The 16,073-nt window shown below is 60.4% G+C and overlaps 2 protein-coding genes across 6 annotated transcripts; one reads left to right on the top strand and one right to left on the bottom strand.

The window, feature by feature from the left end:
• Window positions 1-71: 71 nt before the first annotated feature.
• On the top strand, window positions 72-3,465 carry AMH (anti-Mullerian hormone). 3 transcript variants are annotated; one of them, XM_028126097.2, is made up of 6 exons: window positions 72-1,091; window positions 1,590-1,732; window positions 2,060-2,168; window positions 2,251-2,419; window positions 2,497-2,569; window positions 2,654-3,465. In XM_028126097.2, exons 1-6 carry the CDS (start codon window positions 272-274, stop codon window positions 3,380-3,382), a joined length of 2,043 nt encoding a protein of 680 aa, XP_027981898.2. In that variant the 5' UTR covers window positions 72-271; the 3' UTR covers window positions 3,383-3,465. The 3 variants fall into 3 exon arrangements, with proteins under 3 accessions (XP_027981898.2, XP_027981899.2, XP_027981897.2); XM_028126098.2 differs by having other exon boundaries at window positions 72-776; window positions 2,497-3,465; XM_028126096.2 differs by having other exon boundaries at window positions 2,497-3,465.
• A 303-nt stretch (window positions 3,466-3,768) lies between these two features.
• On the bottom strand, window positions 3,769-6,313 carry JSRP1 (junctional sarcoplasmic reticulum protein 1). Of its 3 annotated transcripts, none has more exons than XM_088018683.1 (6): window positions 6,196-6,313; window positions 5,819-5,883; window positions 5,566-5,671; window positions 5,035-5,211; window positions 4,295-4,383; window positions 3,769-4,182 (listed from the first exon to the last, which is right to left on the bottom strand). In XM_088018683.1, exons 1-6 carry the CDS (start codon window positions 6,311-6,313, stop codon window positions 3,769-3,771), a joined length of 969 nt encoding a protein of 322 aa, XP_087874809.1. The 3 variants fall into 3 exon arrangements, with proteins under 3 accessions (XP_087874809.1, XP_087874810.1, XP_027981824.2); XM_088018684.1 differs by having other exon boundaries at window positions 5,825-5,883; XM_028126023.2 differs by having other exon boundaries at window positions 5,566-5,686; window positions 5,846-5,883.
• Window positions 6,314-16,073: the final 9,760 nt, after the last annotated feature.

The following is a 16,073-nucleotide window of genomic DNA, read 5'->3' as shown; positions in this document are numbered from 1 at the left end:
GGGCGATGGGGCAGAGGAGTGGGGGCGCCCACTCACTGTTGGTGAACACTTGCTGTGCTCCCCCACCACACGCAGGGGCAGCTCAGGGTTTGGGCGTCGGTGTCTCTAGGACGCTGGTGCGTCTGGGGGCTCCTTCGTGAGGAGGGCAGAGCTGCTGCTGCTGCTCACTGTCGTCAGGGACAGTGTGACCGAGCACTCGGGGAGCCCCAGCTGAGCCCGGGGGACCACCCGCTGCCCGGGCCCGCCCACCCAGTGGTCGGAGCACCAAGACATGGGGTCCCCATCCGGCCTGGGGCAGGGTCCTCTGGGGCATCCCCGCTCTGCCCTGGGCCAGGCCTGCCCCTCCCCCGTCCGTCCCAGAGCTGTTGGTCGCCGGGGCCGACGCTCCCCACTCCCCGCTCCCCGTCCCACTCCCGCCCCCAGGGGGGACAGCCTCGTCAAGGACAGGCGCTTGACTAGTTGGTCACAGGATGCACCTTGTATTGTGGGTAAGAAGATAGGCCGGGAGGCTGGAACAGAGGAGGCTTTGAGAGCAGCGGCCCGGCCCTGCTCCCCAAGGTCACACGCCAGGAGGGGAGAGGGGCTGCTCTGCACAAACAGCCGGTGCTCGCCCACAGAAGCCAGAGCCACCCAGCCTGTCCCGGCAGCCGGGATGCAGCCTCTGCTGCTCTGGCCACTGGCCCTGGTGCTGTCGGTGCTGGGGCCGCTGCTGGGAGCCGGGGCCCCCGGAGGAGAGGGCTCCAGCACCCCAGCCTCGCCCAGAGAGCCGGCCACAGGTGCGGGGGCGCTCATCTTCCACCAGGACTGGGACTGGCCGCCAGGCAGCCCACAAGATCCCCTGTGCCTGGTGACCCTGGACCAGAAGGGCAATAGGGGCAGCACCCCGCTTCGGGTGGCAGGGGCCCTGAGACGCTATGAGCACGCCTTCCTCGAGGCTGTGCGGCGGGCGCGCTGGGGTCCCCGTGACCTGGCCACCTTCGGGGTCTGTGCCGCCAGCGCCGGGCAGCCCGCCCTGCTCCCTCTGCGGCAGCTGCAGGCATGGCTGGGGGAGCCCGCAGGGCGGCGGCTAACTGTGCTGCACCTGGAGGAAGGTAGGTGGGGGGCCGCGGCGGCGGGAGCTGGGCTGGGGGTCTGGCTCCGGTCTCCTGAGAAGGGAGATGGCCACACTCTCAGGATAGGGTGCTGCCAGAGCCCCTGCTCCAGACTCCTCCCCAGGCTCCTCGGGTGCCCTTAGGTTCTGTGTGGGGCTCTAAGTCCCCAAAGCTTGGCTCCCAAAACCCGTCCGTGCCTGCACTTCCCGGAGCCCAAGGGAGTGGGGCCGGTCCAGCCAAGGCGTCCCTGCTGTGAGAGCTGGCCTGTCCCAAGAAGCCACTGGCCTCAGAGAGACCCCAAGGAGTCAGGGGTGACCAGTGGCAGCTGGTCATTCCTCCGGGCTACCCATGTTGGGGTGTCAGACCTCTCCCACCAGGTCCCCAAGGCTCCCAGTTGGGGTGGGGGCTCTCCCTGCAGGAATGGAAGACGGGCTTCGGGGAGGGGCTTGGGCTTTAGTGGCTCAGGTGTCATCCCCTCCCTGTCTGTCCTGGCCACAGTGACCTGGGAGCCGACACTCTCACTAAAGTTCCAGGCGCCCCCACCTGGAGGAGCCGGCCCTCTAGAGCTGGTGCTGCTGGTGCTGTACCCTGGGCCTGGCCCTGAGGTCGTGGTCACCGGGCCTGGGCTGCCAGGCACCCAGGTACCAGGGCACTGAATGGGGCGGTTCCCAGGCCTCCTGGAGCCCTCACCCAGCAGAGAGAGAGAGCGGGGGGGGGGGGAGGGGAGAGGGGGCAGAGGGAGAAGCAGACTTTGCTGCTGAGCAAAGAGCACGTGGGGCTCGATTCCAGGACCCCAGGATCATGACCTGAGCAAAAGGCAGACGGCCAACCGACAGCCTCCCAGGCGCTCGGGTAATGGGGTTTTTAAACTGTGCTGAACAAGGTTCTGAGTGTCCTGGCTGGGCAGCGGGCAGAGCAGGGCTGGCATCCTCACCCCACCCAGCTCGGCTGAGCCCCCATCTCCACAGAACCTTTGCTGGTCCCGGGACACGCGTTACCTGGTGCTGGCCGTGGACCACCCAGCAGGGGACTGGCAGAGCCCTGGGGTCACCCTGACCCTGCAACCCCGAGGAGACGGTAGGCTCTCAAAGGCAGGGACCTGGCAAGGGCGGGCTGCCCTCGGCCCCCAAACACTAAGCCATCCCCGGGGTCACGCCAGGCCACACAGGTGCACCCCTGAGCACCACCCAGCTGCAGGAGCTGCTGTTCGGCCCCAACCCCCGCTGCTTCACGCGGATGACCCCGGCCCTGCTCCTGCTGCCACTGCCCGGGCCCACATCAATGCCCGCGCACGGCCTCCTGGACCAAGTGCCCTTCCCGCCACCCAGGTGTGCGCAGGCCCAGGTGGGGGAGGGGGAGGGGAGGAACCTTGTACCTGCTCATGCCTCCCAACTCCGCCTTCCAGGCCCCCCCAGGAGCAGCAGGCCAAGGAGCCACCGCCCAGCGCAGACCCCTTCCTGGAGACGCTCACGCGCCTAGTGCGTACCCTGCGGGGGCCCCCCGCCCAGGCCTCGCCGCCGCGCCTGGCCCTGGACCCAGGCGCGCTGGCCGGCTTCCCGCAGGGCCTCGTCAACCTGTCGGACCCCGCGACACAGGAGCGCCTGCTCGACGGCGAGGAGCCGCTGCTGCTGCTGATGCTGCCACCCGCCTCGGCCACGGCCGGGGACCCCGCGCCGCTGCAGGGCCCCGAGTCCGCGCCCTGGGCCGCGGACCTAGCGCATCGTGTGGCCTCCGAGCTGCGGGCCGCGGCCGCCGAGCTCCGCGGGCTCCCGGGGCTGCCCCCGGCCGCCACGCCGCTGCTGGAGCGCCTGCTCGCGCTCTGCCCCGGGGCCCCGGGGGATTCGGGGGACCCCGGCGGCCCGGGTGACCCACTGCGCGCGCTACTGCTGCTCAAGGCGCTGCAGGGTCTGCGGGCCGAGTGGCGGGGGCGCGAGCGGAGCGGGCCCCCACGGGCACAGCGCAGCGCTGGCGCCGGGGCGGCGGACGGGCCGTGCGCGCTGCGCGAGCTGAGCGTAGACCTGCGCGCGGAGCGCTCGGTGCTCATCCCCGAGACGTACCAGGCCAACAACTGCCAGGGCGCGTGCGGCTGGCCGCAGTCCGACCGCAACCCGCGCTACGGCAGCCACGTGGTGCTACTGCTCAAGATGCAGGCCCGGGGCGCCGCCCTGGCGCGCCCGCCCTGCTGCGTGCCCACGGCCTACGCCGGCAAGCTCCTCATCAGCCTGTCGGAGGAGCGCATCCGCGCGCACCACGTGCCCAACATGGTGGCCACCGAGTGCGGCTGCCGGTGACCCCTGCACCGGCCGCCAGTGGCGTCCCCGCCCATATTTATTCGGACCCCAATCCTCGCCCCAATAAAGACCGACAAGCAGTAGCTGATGTGTATGTGCCTTTGGGAGACAGGCGGGGGCCTCGTCCTGGCCAGCTCTCCCCAGGCGCGGAGGGCAGCGTCATCCCCGACGGCGCCCACGGCCTCGACTCCTGCCCCCACCGGCGTCCCAGCCTAGAGCTACCATCTCCAGCATTCAGGCCCGGGCAGCTGCCGGCGTGGAGGCTCAAAGGAGCAGGCGACCCTGGGGCGACAGCACTCAATTTATTTCGCTGAACCGCGGGGCCACCGACAGGATTGGGGGGGCGGGGATTGTCCCAGGATTGTGTCCCGGGACCGAGGCCTGGCTCAGTCCCGCCCCTTGCCCGCGCGGTGCCTCTGGCGTCCGGGAGGCGGGTCCGTGTCGGGGCGCCGCAGGGAGTTCCAGGCCTGCCTCTTTTTGTGTCCGGGGTCTCGGGAGTCCTGCATCCAATGCCGATGGCCTCCTTCGCGCACCTCCCAGCGCCGGGGTAGGGCCGCTCGGGGCTCCCTGGCGGCCGGTGGCTTCTCCTGCTTCGGAGGCCTCACCTCCTTCCGCGGCTTCTCCTTCCGCGGCCTCTCCTTCCGAGGCCTCTCCTCCTTGCGTGGAGGCTCCTTGGGCGCGCGCTTTTCCCCAGCAGCCTTCTCTGCGCCCTCCCGGCTTGCTGGAACCTCGGCCTTCTCCTCCTCCTCCTCCTGGGGCTCCGGGGGTCCCGATGGGGGCGCCCAGGCCTTGGGCTTCGGCTGCAACTGCAAGGCCGGTGGTGTGAGGTGGTGGGTTCAACGCACACCTGCCCTGCGTGGTGCTCAGGCCCCTTCCCCCAAGGGCCTGTGGTCTCTTAATGGAAGCACTTACCCGGGCTGATGCTGGCTCCGGGGCCGAGCTTGGAGGTACCCACGGCTCAGGGACAGGTGCAGGGGCATCTGCCTCCCCGGCCACAGCATCTTGGAGGGGAGGGGAGTCAGCCCAGGCCTAGGCGCAGACCAGACCCGCCATCCCAGCCTTCCCCCCCAGAGCTCCCTCTCCCCTCCCTCCCAGCCTCCAGAAGGGAAGGCTCCTGGCCTCTGCGGCTAAGGCGCCCCCTTCCCTCCAAATCTCCCTCATTCCAGTTGCAAAAGGGCTGGCCATGTTTCTCCACAGGCTGTAGGAGCTCCCTGGCGCATACTACCCAGAGGGGGCTCATGGGGCCAGTCCTGGGGGGCAAAGCCCATGAGGGGTGAGGACCTGTTCAGGGAGGAGAGAGGTGCGCCAAGATCCGATCTGGGAGAGGGAGGGCCCCGGGAGAAGGTCCACAGTGGGGGAAGGGGGAGGAGGCGCTTTCCACCAAAGCCCGCACAGAGGGAGGGCCCAGGCCCCATCCCGGGGGCGCACAAGGCCAGTGGCTGAACAGGGGTGCACAGTGGGGCAGTGAGGGGACCAAACAGAGTCCACGCCAGGGAGAAGGGGACCAGCGGGGGTGGGGGGACAGGTATATGAGACCCGCCCCTGGAGGGGAGGCACACAGATCCAACCCTTGGGGGGCACACGAGCTCCCCTGGGAGGGCGGGCAGGCACCCAGGTGCAGCCACTCCCGGGGGGAGGGGCCTCAGGCTCACCGCGGCACAGCTGGAAGGCTGAGCCCAGCAGCGCCACGAATGAGGCGAGCACCAGGCACTTGTTGAGTGACAGGTCTCCCCAGGGCAGCTCCTCGCTCAGGGCAGGGGCTGGGGGTGGCGGCGGCCGCTGCGGGGGTGGTGAGGCCTGCACCTTCTTGCGCACGGGGCTCCGGGGTGCTGCGGGGAGCAAGGGCTGGGCTGGGCGCGGCCCCCAGGGGCTCAGCCCTGCCTGGCTACGGGCTCTGGGCCAGGGAACTAAGCCTGCGAGCTTCAGAGCTTCGCTGGCATGTGGAGAATACTCTAGAAGGTGATGAGCTGAAGCCTAGGAGCACCTTCTGTTGTGTTATCATGAATCAGCGGAGGCTTCCAGCCCTGTTAGTTACAGCTAGAGACACGCAGGGACAGAACCCAGCCAGCAGCCTCACTGCACCCTGTCCCCGCCCCCCAGATCCAAGGACCCAGCCCAGGGCCTGCCCCCCTTGCTGGGCCATACCCACTCCCCCACCTCACCCCTGCCTTCTGCAAACCTACTTGCTCCTGCTTTCAGCCTCTCTTTCCCGTGTCCTGGGGCCACTTTGGCCACGGGCTCCTTCTCTGTCTTCTTGGGCCTGGCATCCACACTGCTTGCGGGGCTGCCCTCAGCTTGAGAAACCTATGAGAAGTCGTGAGTGTCCCGGGGTGTTTCCTTCCCCTCTTTCCTCCAAGGGAACGCAGACTCTTCCCATGGGGTGTAGAAAGCCACCCCCTTGGCCAGCGTGTCCCTGATTCCAGGGGCACCCCAGGCAGAAACCCCAGGGCCCCGGCTACTCACATGGGGCCAGCCGCTAGAGTCGGCCAGCCTGGGCATCGCTGTTGGAGGAAAAGAGGGAGAGTCAAGGTCGTGAGACCCCCCCTACACACACCTCTAAGGCCCATCCCACCCTCTGCTGGGCTCTGCTGGGTTGGGGCGGGGTGATCGCTCCCATTTTACAGATTAGAAAGCAACCAGGCTCAGAGGCAGTCCTGCCCCAAGGCACTAATGGGCACAGAGGTTGGAAACGGGGAGCATAGGTTGAGCCAGTCCAACGTGGGAGTCTTAGTCCTGGTCTCTGCCAGTCAGCCACCTGGCTCAACAGGAGGAAGGGGGCGGGGGCTCTGTCCGGCCCCCGCCCCTGTGGGTACCTTGAGCCCTGTCCTCCTGGGGCTGGTCAGGGCAGGGGTCAGCCAGTGTGGAGCGGTCCTCGCCTGCTTGGCAGCTGCCCAGGCCTCCATCCAGCTCCTCCAAGGCCCTGGTTGTCATGGAGACGTCTGAGCACCTCGGATCCAGGGTTGGGCAGGGGGAGGCCTGGAGAGGCGGCGTCTTGGTCGGAGGAGTCTTGCATTTGCTGAGCCCCTGCTGTGGGCCCCGGGCCTGATCTGGGGCTGCCCCTTATACATGAATGAAGTGGCCCCCTGGCTCTCAGCTCAGCCTTTGCTGGTCCTTCCGCCGGGATCCTCCTTTACGTGGCAGAGTCACCCTCGGGTGGGCGTGGCCCAGCTGCCCCCCGCCCCCCCAGCCCTGGGACCCCTCCCTGAGCACGTGGAGGCTGCTGGGGCCCAGAGAGGGCTGGGACCCACCCAAGGTCCCACGCAGATGAGCTAAGACAGCCCAGACCAGAACCCTTGGCCCCAGGGTCGGCTCAGGTTCTCTGAGACCAGGCACTATTTTTATCCAGTGCTGGAGGCCAGTGGAACAGGCCGATCTGCCGCCCGGCCCCTCCCAGGATTTTACCCCCGCGGGGTCTCTGAACTGTCCTCGCAGGCCGGCCGTTCCTGGCACCCAAGCCCCCAGCCCCTCAGTCCAGAAGCTCAGGCTGTAGCAGCAGGACCGGCCTCACTCCGGCCACCACAGGCAGGAGCTGGGGGGGCCCTGGGGCTTCCTGATCCCAGCGCTGGGGCCCCTGCCTCTTCCCACGGCCTCTACTCCCAAAGGGCAGATAGGGAAACTGATTCTCCAGGGAGAGCCAACCGCCAGAGGTCGTGGGCAGCTTGTTGTCAGACCCAGCTCTGCCAGCTTCCCACAGCCATGTTTTGGGGTCCCCATGCCCCTGGCTGCCGGCGTTAGCTTGTTCTGACATCTCTGGTCGGAAGAGTGATCCTTCCCTGGGGCTGGAGCAGGGCACTGCGCGAGGGGCCCAAACGGGCAGTGGGCAGGTGCCCTTAGGTATTAGGGGGCAGCCACAAGAGTTGGAGGCCCCCGTGGACCTCAGAGATGCCCTCCCCAGACCCAAGGGACCCCCACCTCTGCCCAGGCCTCCCCCTGCCCCACTTACTCCACAGCCGCCACGGTGAGCCCGCTGGACAGATGGAGCCCGGGGACAGTGGCCCCAAGACAGACAGCAACAGGTGTCTGGAGGCAGCGGTGTGGGCCAATCCGCCGAGCAGGCCGCAGCGGGAAGGGGAGGAGGGCCGCGGGGGGGGGAGACTGCGGCTGGGGCGGCCCCCACCCTTGCAGCAGGACTGGGCCTTGGCCAGAGGGTGACCCCACCCCCATTTCAGCACAGAGCCACTGCCTGGCTGGCCACGGTGGGCCTGGGGATGTCCCTTCCTGTCTCTGAGCCTCAGAGAAGCAGGTCCTGGAGGTGAGGGCACCCACAAAGGGTCACCTTGCTTTCTCTCTCGAATTCGGCCAGCAGGCCTATGAAGCGTGAAGTCGGCCGGGCTCCGCCGAGGCGAAGCCAACTGCGTCCCAGCTCCCAGAGCAGCAGGGGGGTGGCCTGCGGGACCAGGGGTGTGAGGGAGGGCTCCCTGGGCCAGCCGGGGCGAGGCACCAGCTGAGAGGCCTGTTTCCTCATGTAGAATCCGAATTCGGTAAGCACTCCGTAACCATGGGCGCAGCTGTGCTTCCATGACCACAGTCAGCTCCAGAATATTCTGTCACCGCAAAAGCAACACCCCCCCAGCCCCCGGCCCCCGCCGGCCCCCTGCCCGTCTGTGGATGAGCCCGTTCCGGACGTGTCACCCGCGTGGACGCACACCCCGTGTGGCCTTCCGTGTCTGGCTCCCTCCCTGAGCGTCGTGGGCGCCTGGCTCCCGTCCGCGGCCGCGGGACGCTCCCCTGCGTGGGGAACTCCTTGGGTTTATCTGTTCCTTGGCATCCGACAGGGCTGAGACTGGGGGGAGAGGAAGTAATTTGGTCAAGTACAGTGTCAGATCCTGTCTTTATAAAATATAAAATGTGCATATTTTGTTCATCATGGGTTTTTATGCATTAATTTTTTTATTGTGGTAAATACATAGAACATGAAATATATCACTTTAATCTCTTCTAAGTGCACAGCTCCGCGGCATGAAGCCCACTCACACGGTCCTGCGACCAGCCCCACCCTCCGTCTCCAGAACATTCCGTCTCCCCCCACGGAGACTCTGTCCCCACCCCCTGCCCCAGCCCCGGCTCCCACCCTCTCCTGTCTGTTTCTGTGTGGACGGGACTCCTCTGGGGACCTCCTGGGAGTGGGGTCCTCCTGCGGGATGTGTCCTTCTGGGTCCGGCTCCTCTCACTGAGCCCGGTGTCCTCGGGGTCCCTCCGCGTCGTGGCAGGTGTCGGGGTCCCTTCCTTCCTGAGGCTGGAGCGTGTTCCCGCGTGGGGACGGACCGCACCGTGTGTATCCTTCACCCATCGATGGACACTGGGGTGTTTCTACCTTTTGGCTGCTGTGAATCATGCTGCTGTGAACACAGGTGTGCAAATACCTGTTTGAATCCCTCCTTTCAATTCTTTTTTTCTTAACACCAGCTTTGTGAGATATACTTTATATACCAGGCTAGTCACCCATAAGAAAAAGTGGTTTTTAATATTAAAATGTGTGAAGATAAACCAAGGTTACATAACAATGAATTCCAGGAGCATCTGGGTGGGATCTTAAAATACCAGTTTGCCTGGCAATGACCAAAATATCCATGGGTAGTGACCAAAATGGCTCGATCGCACGACCCTGAGATCTGAGTCGACCTGAGTCGAAATCAGGAGTCGAACACTGGGCCGACTGAGCCCCCCAGGTGCCCCCAAAGTGACCAGAAACAACTTAACCCCCTCCAGCAGGAGCTGTGTGTGACCAACCCCCTCCGTCGGCCTCCAAAACCGAGCGCTCCCTTTCCGATGTTTACAAGCCACTCGGCCTGTGACATTCGCTTGCAGCCGCCTGAACGGACTGAGACAGGGCGCTGCAGATGCAATTAATTAAGATGAGGGCGTACGGGGACAAGGTGGACCCCAGGCCAACAGGATGGCATCCTTGTAAGAAGAGAGCAATTTGGAAACAGGCGTGCGCAGGGAGAAAGAAGACGATGCAGCTACGCGCCGCGCTGCGGAGGACAGAGGCGGCGGCGAGCCCCGGAGCGCCGCGTGGGAGGGGGCGTGGGCAGGAGCTGCAGGAGGACCGCCCCCAGCCTCCTCGGGGTGGGGGGCGAGGGCGCCCTGCTCATGCCGGGATCCCAGAGTCCGCCTCCAGAGGGTGTTTTCAGCCTCCCGCGTTGTGGTTATTAGTTACAGAAGCTCCAAGACACTCATACACCCGAAACCTTCATTCTCCCCATATGGTTGCACAGAGAAACAGGGGTCCCTTGCTCTGGGGGGCTCCAGGCTCTCCTCTCGATATTCAGAGGCACATCCTGAGTCCTGTACCCAGGTGTTTGCAGCTGGAAAGCCTGGGCCACTTTGGGACCCCTAAGGGGGAGTGGGTTTGGGCAGTGAGTCATCATCACTACAATCCCTGAGCGGATCAGGTCTCCCCAGGAGCCACCCATGAAACCTGACAAACCTGCCCACCCACATAGTAGAGGCTGGCAGCCTGCTGCACCCCCAAAACCCTGCTCACATTCTTCCTTGGTACACAAGGAAACCCGAAATTTTAGACAATGTAGACCAGAGACCATTGTTAACACGCCCAGCATGCTCCCATCCCAAACCACACAGTCTGATACCCACGTGTTCTCTCTTCGGGTGCAGGTCTAACTTTTGTTTTAATAGTATTTACAGATTCTTTTTTTTTTTTAAGATTTTATTTATTTATTTGAGAGAGAGAATGAGAGATAGAAAGCACGAGAGGGAAGAGGGTCAGAGGGAGAAGCAGACTCCCCGCTGAGCAGGGAGCCCGATGCGGGACTCGATCCCGGGACTCCAGGATCATGACCTGAGCCGAAGGCAGTCGCTTAAGCAACTGAGCCACCCAGGCACCCTTACAGATTCTTTTTTTTTTCTTGTTTAAATAGACTCCACACCCAATGAGGGGCTCGAACTCACAACCCCGAGATCAAGAGTCACACGCTTTACCCACCAAGCCAGCCAGGTGCCCTTCCATATTCATTTTTTTTAAAAAACTAGCATCACGGGGGCACCTGGGTGGCTCAGTCTGTTAAGCATCTGCCTTCGGCTCATGTCATGATCCCGGGGTTTCAAGATCGAGCCCCGCATTGGGCTCCCTGCTCAGTGGGGAGTCTGCTTCTCCCTCTGCCCCTCCCCCTGCTTGTGCTCTCTCTCTCTCTCTCTCTCTCAAATAAATAAAATCTTAAAAAAAAAATTGAGCCTGTTCTGAACGTGTCACCCACATGGACTCACACCCCGTGTGGCCTTCTGTGTCTGGTTCCCTCCCTGAGCGTCGCGGGCTCAGGGCCCATCCCCGGAGGCAGCGCGTGTGGGCACCTTGTTCCTGTTCCCGCTCCGCAGCCACAGGACACTCCCGTGCGTGGATGGACCGTGTTGTGTGTACCTATGTGTCCATTGGTGGACACTGGGTTGTCTCCACCTTAGGCCGTTGTGAATCGTGCTGCTCGGAACATGCGTGTACCAAGTATTTGGAGTCCCAACTTCTGGGAAGATGTGTAGGATTGGAATTGCTGGTCATGGGGTCATTCTATGTTTAGCTTTTCAGGAACCACCAAACTGTAACATACTCTCAAGGGAAAAGAAAATGTAGTTTGCAAAACAAGGTGTTCAGATGTTCACTAAAGGTTCTAGGTGGGTTTTTTTTTTAAGATTTTATTTATTTATTTTACAGGGAGAGATACAGCGAGAGAGGGAACACAAGCAGGGGGAGCGGGAGAGGGAGAAGCAGGCTTCCCGCGGAGCAGGGAGCCCGATGCGGGGCTCGATCCCAGGACCCTGGGACCATGACCTGAGCCGAAGGCAGATGCCCAAGGACTGAGCCTCCCAGGCGCCCTCTAGGTTTTTTTTTTTTTTTTAAGATCTATTTACTTATCTGAGAGAGAGAGTGTGTGGGTGAGTGAAAGCTGGGGTGGGGAGGGGCAGAGGGAGGGAGAGAATCTTTAGGAGACTCCCCACTGAGTGCAGAGGCTGCCACGGGGCTCGATCTCAAGGCCCTGAGATCATGAGCTGAGCTGAAACCAAGAGTCAGAGGCTTAGTGAACTGAGCCACCCATGTGCCCCATGATGCTAGTTTTTATTTTTATTTTTTTAAAACATATTTTTAAAGATTTATTTATTTATTTATTTATTTATTTATTTATTTATCTGACTGAGAGAGACAGCGAGAGAGGGAGCACACGCAGGCGGAGTGGGAGAGGGAGAAGCAAACTTCCCGCTGAGCAGGGAGCCCGATGCGGGGCTCGATCCCAGGACCCCAGGGTCATGATCTGAGCTGAAGGCAGACGCTTAACGACTGAGCCACCCACACACCCCGAACTGTACACTTCAAATGAGACTAATGCAGGCGCGCCTGGGTGGCTCATCAGTTAAGTGACCAACTCTTGATTTGGGCTCAGGCCCTGATCTCAGGGTCATGGGATCAAGCCCCATGTGGGGCTCTGTGCTGGGCTGGAGCCTGTTTAAGATTCTCTCTCCCTCTGCCCCTCCCCCCTCTAAAAAATAAATAAAATTAAAAAAATTAAAATAAAATAAACGAGATTATTGCATAGTATATGAATTCTATCTGATCAAACCTGTTACAAAATGTTAGGAGTTCCAGAAAAAAATAAAGCTCTATAGAATAAATATATTGTCTACTGTATTATTACTGAAATATAATACACAGAATAAGGTATATAGATAAATACTACGAAATTAGATACAGCAAAATATGTGTTTATAAATATATATCAAAATGGGGCGCCTACGGGTGGCTCAGTTGGTTAAGCAACTGCCTTCGGCTCAGGTCATGATCCTGGAGTCCCTGGATCGAGTCCCGCATCGGGCTCCCTGCTCGGCAGGGAGTCTGCTTCTCCCTCTGCCCCTCCCCCCTCTCATGTGCTCTCTCTCTCTCTCTCTCTCTCATTCTCTCTCTTTCAAAATAAATAAATACACTCTTTAAAAAAATAAGTATATCAAAACGTATATAATGTGGAGTATTTTATATCCACACATAGAGTGTAAACACAGATGAAAAATATACACAAAAGTTCTGGTAAGAAATATGCCCGTATATGGGGCGCCTGGGTGGCTCAGTCGTTGGGCGTCTGTCTTCGGTTCAGGTCATGATCCCAGGGTCCTGGGATCGAGCCTCACATCGGGCTCCCTGCTCCGCGGGGAGTCTGCTTCTCCTTCTCCCACTCCCCTGCTTGTGTTTCCTCTCTCGCTGTCTCTCTCTCTCTCTCTGTCAAATAAATAAATAAAATCTTAAAAAAAAAAAAAAGAAATATGCCCGTATATATTTAGTGTCCTCAGTGAACATCCATTGCTCTTGGCTTTATTTATTTATTTAAATTTATTTATTTTTTTAAGTAATTTCTACGCCCAGCGTGGGGCTGAAACTCACAATGCCGAGATGGAGAGTCGCGCGCTCCACAGACTGAGCCCGCTGGGCGCCCCGTGGGTCTCATATTTAGCAACAGAAATTCTGTAGAAATGAAGGTAAAACTAGGTGAACATAGAGGAGGGGGCCACGTGGGGCAGGAAATAGAATAGCCACGCCTTCGTGTTCTGACCTCCGCCTGTGGACCGTTTTCTATCAGGAAACCTCTGCGGAAACATTGGCCTCACTGGGTGTATCCAGGAGCGTGGACACGGGAAGTACAAGGGAGATAAGAACAGTTCGCCCGTTTGAGATAAGCCCTGCTCACGTCTGTGTCGTCCATCCCCTCGGGGGCTTCGAACGTGCGCGTTTGCGACGTTGTCCCGATGCCACCAGCGTGGCCTGTGGTCCCCCGCTCTATCTCACGGCCACAGACGCATGCGTGTGGATCCGTGGCCAGACGGCTGCCGGGCTGGCTGACAGCCCTCAGTTCTGGCCTGTTTTCCTGCAGCTTGGTCCACGCGGTCCAAAGGCCTGCCTTTCCGTTCTCAGGAGCAGAGACCGGAGAAGGGGCCAGGCTGGGGGCATGATAACAGGAGCTTCGAGCTTCTTCCAGTTTTACTCTTTAGTGTTTTATTATGAAAATTTCCAAACGTTGAGGAACTTTTCCAGCGGACACAGACCACACACCTCCGCCTCCATCCCACCGGTAACGTTTGCCGGGCTCGCCTTGTCTGGCTCCAGCCGCGGGTCCACAGCCCCGTCTCTGCGTTTTATTTTAAAGTCGGATGTAGATATTGAAACACTTCAGAATGGACTAGAGATCCGTGTGTTTGGCTGAAATTCACATGCCACCGCGGTCACTGACCCAGATGCCCAAGGTCCGCCTCAGTCCACGTGGGAGTTCCCCGGGGCCCCTGTGATGGATGGCCACCAATTTAGTGGCTTAAAACCACAGGAATTGATTCTCTTGACTGGGCTCGGGAGTCCTAAAACCCCGGTGTGGGCAGGGCTGGTCCCCCCCGGGGCCCCGGGGAGACCCGGCTCTGGCCTTTTCCTGGCCCGCGCCCCCCCCCCCCATCCTCACCGCCAGCAGCACGGGGTCTGCCCATCTCTGGGACTCCCACCCTCTGCCTCCCTCTCGTGAGGGCCTCGTGAGGACCTCGTGAGGACGCCGGGCCCCCCAGGAACCCAGGGTCACCCCCTCCTCGGGGGCTGTGACTTGCTCCCACCTCAAAGTCCCTTTTACCATGTGAGGTGATACACCCACATGTTCTGGAACTAGGACATGATTTTGGGTGGCTGTTTTCAGCCAACTATACTCTACAATTCCTTTTTTAAAATCAGAGTGAGACCCCCAGCTTCCCTGGCACCCCCAGATACCTAACACCGCCATACTGATTTCACCCGGACATGAGGCATGGGCTCTCTCCCTCCTTGACATGCTCACGCCACACCCTCTGCTGTCCCGTACCTGCAGCTCAGCTCTCACCACCTCCAAGAAGCCCTCCCTGACACCCCTCTTTCCTACCCTGCAGTCTAGGGGGTCCCTCACCTCTCACAGGCCCATTCCGCCAGTCTGATTTCTCTCTTGGTCCCCAGCAAGCCCAGCCAGGGCAGGCTGCCTTGAGTGCCTGATCCGGAGCCTTCCTTCCCCCCGAGGTCCTCCGAGAGTGGAGGTGTCCTTCCTCACAGACTCAGCATTTATAGGTGCACCCAGAGTAGATGGAGAAAGGAGAACATGACATTTGCTGGACACGGGGTGGTGTCTCAGGGCATCTGTGGTTGTCACGATGGGGGGAGGGAGCTCCTGGCACTGAATGGTGGGGGGAACCAGAGATGTGCTCACCCCCCACAGTGCCCAGACGGCCCCCAGACATGACCAGCCTGACTGTGCATAGTGGGAATTCATTGCCGCGGGAGTACCTGAACCCTGGTGTTTCCAATCCTGGTGGTGGCAGGCGCCTGGGTCCCCTCCCCGCCCCCACAGCCAGTAAAGCCAGTGAAAATGTTCCTCATGCCAGCTGCCCCCACCTCCCTGACAGCAGGCAGAGGGAGCCATCCCCAGACCCAGAGCCCAGCCTCCTCAAGAGGATGAGGGACACTGCTCCTACACCCCTGCCCCGCGCTGGGAGCCCCCAGATGCCCTGCCCCCTCCCCGCAGTGACTCTCCCTGACTCAGATGCCCTGCCCCACCTGACCCCCCCACACCCCCTTTCTCTCCCACTTCTGCTTCTCTGCAAGTTGCTGCGACTTGTTTTTTACCAAGAGGCTACATTTTCCCCCCCTTTCCACCCACGATGATTCCAAATTAAAGAGTGCTTTGGTCAGCAACAGCGCAAAGCCTGTTGATGAAGAAGGACCCTTCCCTTCCCACCCGAGTCTTGGGTCTCTCAAGGCTGGTTCCCCATAGGCTGAAGAGGGCTACACCTCATTCTCCAGACTCTGCCCCCGGCAGGTAAGAACATCTGGTGGACATCTCACTGGACCAGGTTCTTCCTGGGCAGTGGGCCAGGGCAGTCTCGAACCCACCGGTGCTGGGGGTCAGCTGTGATCTCTGTCACTTCCTGGCCTCAGCATGGGGGGTAGACAGACACCATTTGACCAAGTGACCAGTGGCAGGTCTGGATTCTGGACTCTTGGCCCAGAATCACTCATCTGCGCAAAATGCTGGAAAGCCAACAAGAGGCAAAACCCCAAAAACAAACAAAACAAAACAAAAAAAACAAAAAAAAAACCCTGCCCAACCAGATTTCAAAACTCAGAGGCTCTTCCAGCCTCACAAGGACAGGGCCTACATTATAACAAAGACACCGATCCTACAAATATTGAGGACATGGCATCAGCGCCCCAGGGTGGGTGGGCTGGAAGGGGCCTCCGCAATGAAAGCCTGCACCTCTGCACGACAACTGAAAACAATTGGAAAGTTAATCTACTTGCCTTTCATTTTCACCACAGGCTGCAATTCTAAAGTCACGGATTAAATATTCTTTCCCAGGAAAATTCCTTGGTTGGTCCAACACATGCAGTTCTTAAGAGTTCTGGTTGAGTTTTCATAACGTGTGTATGGAAGCTGTAAATAAGACATTTTTACTTGGAATTATCGTATGAGAATAAACACTGCATTTCCCCCTGGAAGGGAATTAAGAGACACACAGGGATTCAGCGGACGTGCTTGGGAGAGTAAGCTCCGGCGGGTTTTGCAATCATTCAAGGTCTCTTTGAGGAAAGTTTGTGTCTCTAACCCAAATGGATACAGTAGATTGAAATAAACATGAGATGAAACGAGAGACGTGGATTGTGAAGACAAAAAAACATCCAGGAGTTTCTTCAATT

The sequence above is a fragment of the Eumetopias jubatus genome, unplaced genomic scaffold, assembly GCF_037043125.1.
Source record: "Eumetopias jubatus isolate StellerSeaLion01/CBP00866 unplaced genomic scaffold, mEumJub1_p1.0 scaffold_1, whole genome shotgun sequence".
Classification (NCBI taxonomy): Eukaryota; Metazoa; Chordata; class Mammalia; order Carnivora; family Otariidae; genus Eumetopias; species Eumetopias jubatus.
This window is presented reverse-complemented; position numbering and strand designations above follow the sequence as displayed.

Bases quoted from the DNA above. Each gene is read 5' to 3' on its own strand.
- AMH (XM_028126096.2), top strand. From the start codon at position 272: ATGGGGTCCCCATCCGGCCTGGGGCAGGGTCCTCTGGGGCATCCCCGC. The intron at 1,092-1,589 runs GTAGGTGGGGGG...TCCTGGCCACAG, and splicing joins TGTGCTGCACCTGGAGGAAG to TGACCTGGGAGCCGACACTC. The intron at 2,420-2,496 runs GTGTGCGCAGGC...TCCGCCTTCCAG, and splicing joins GTGCCCTTCCCGCCACCCAG to GCCCCCCCAGGAGCAGCAGG.
- JSRP1 (XM_088018683.1), bottom strand. From the start codon at position 6,313: ATGACAACCAGGGCCTTGGAGGAGCTGGATGGAGGCCTGGGCAGCTGC. The intron at 4,384-5,034 runs GTGAGCCTGAGG...CTCCCCTCCAAG, and splicing joins AGCCTTCCAGCTGTGCCGCG to ATGCTGTGGCCGGGGAGGCA. The intron at 4,183-4,294 runs GTAAGTGCTTCC...TTGCAGTTGCAG, and splicing joins CGGAGCCAGCATCAGCCCGG to CCGAAGCCCAAGGCCTGGGC.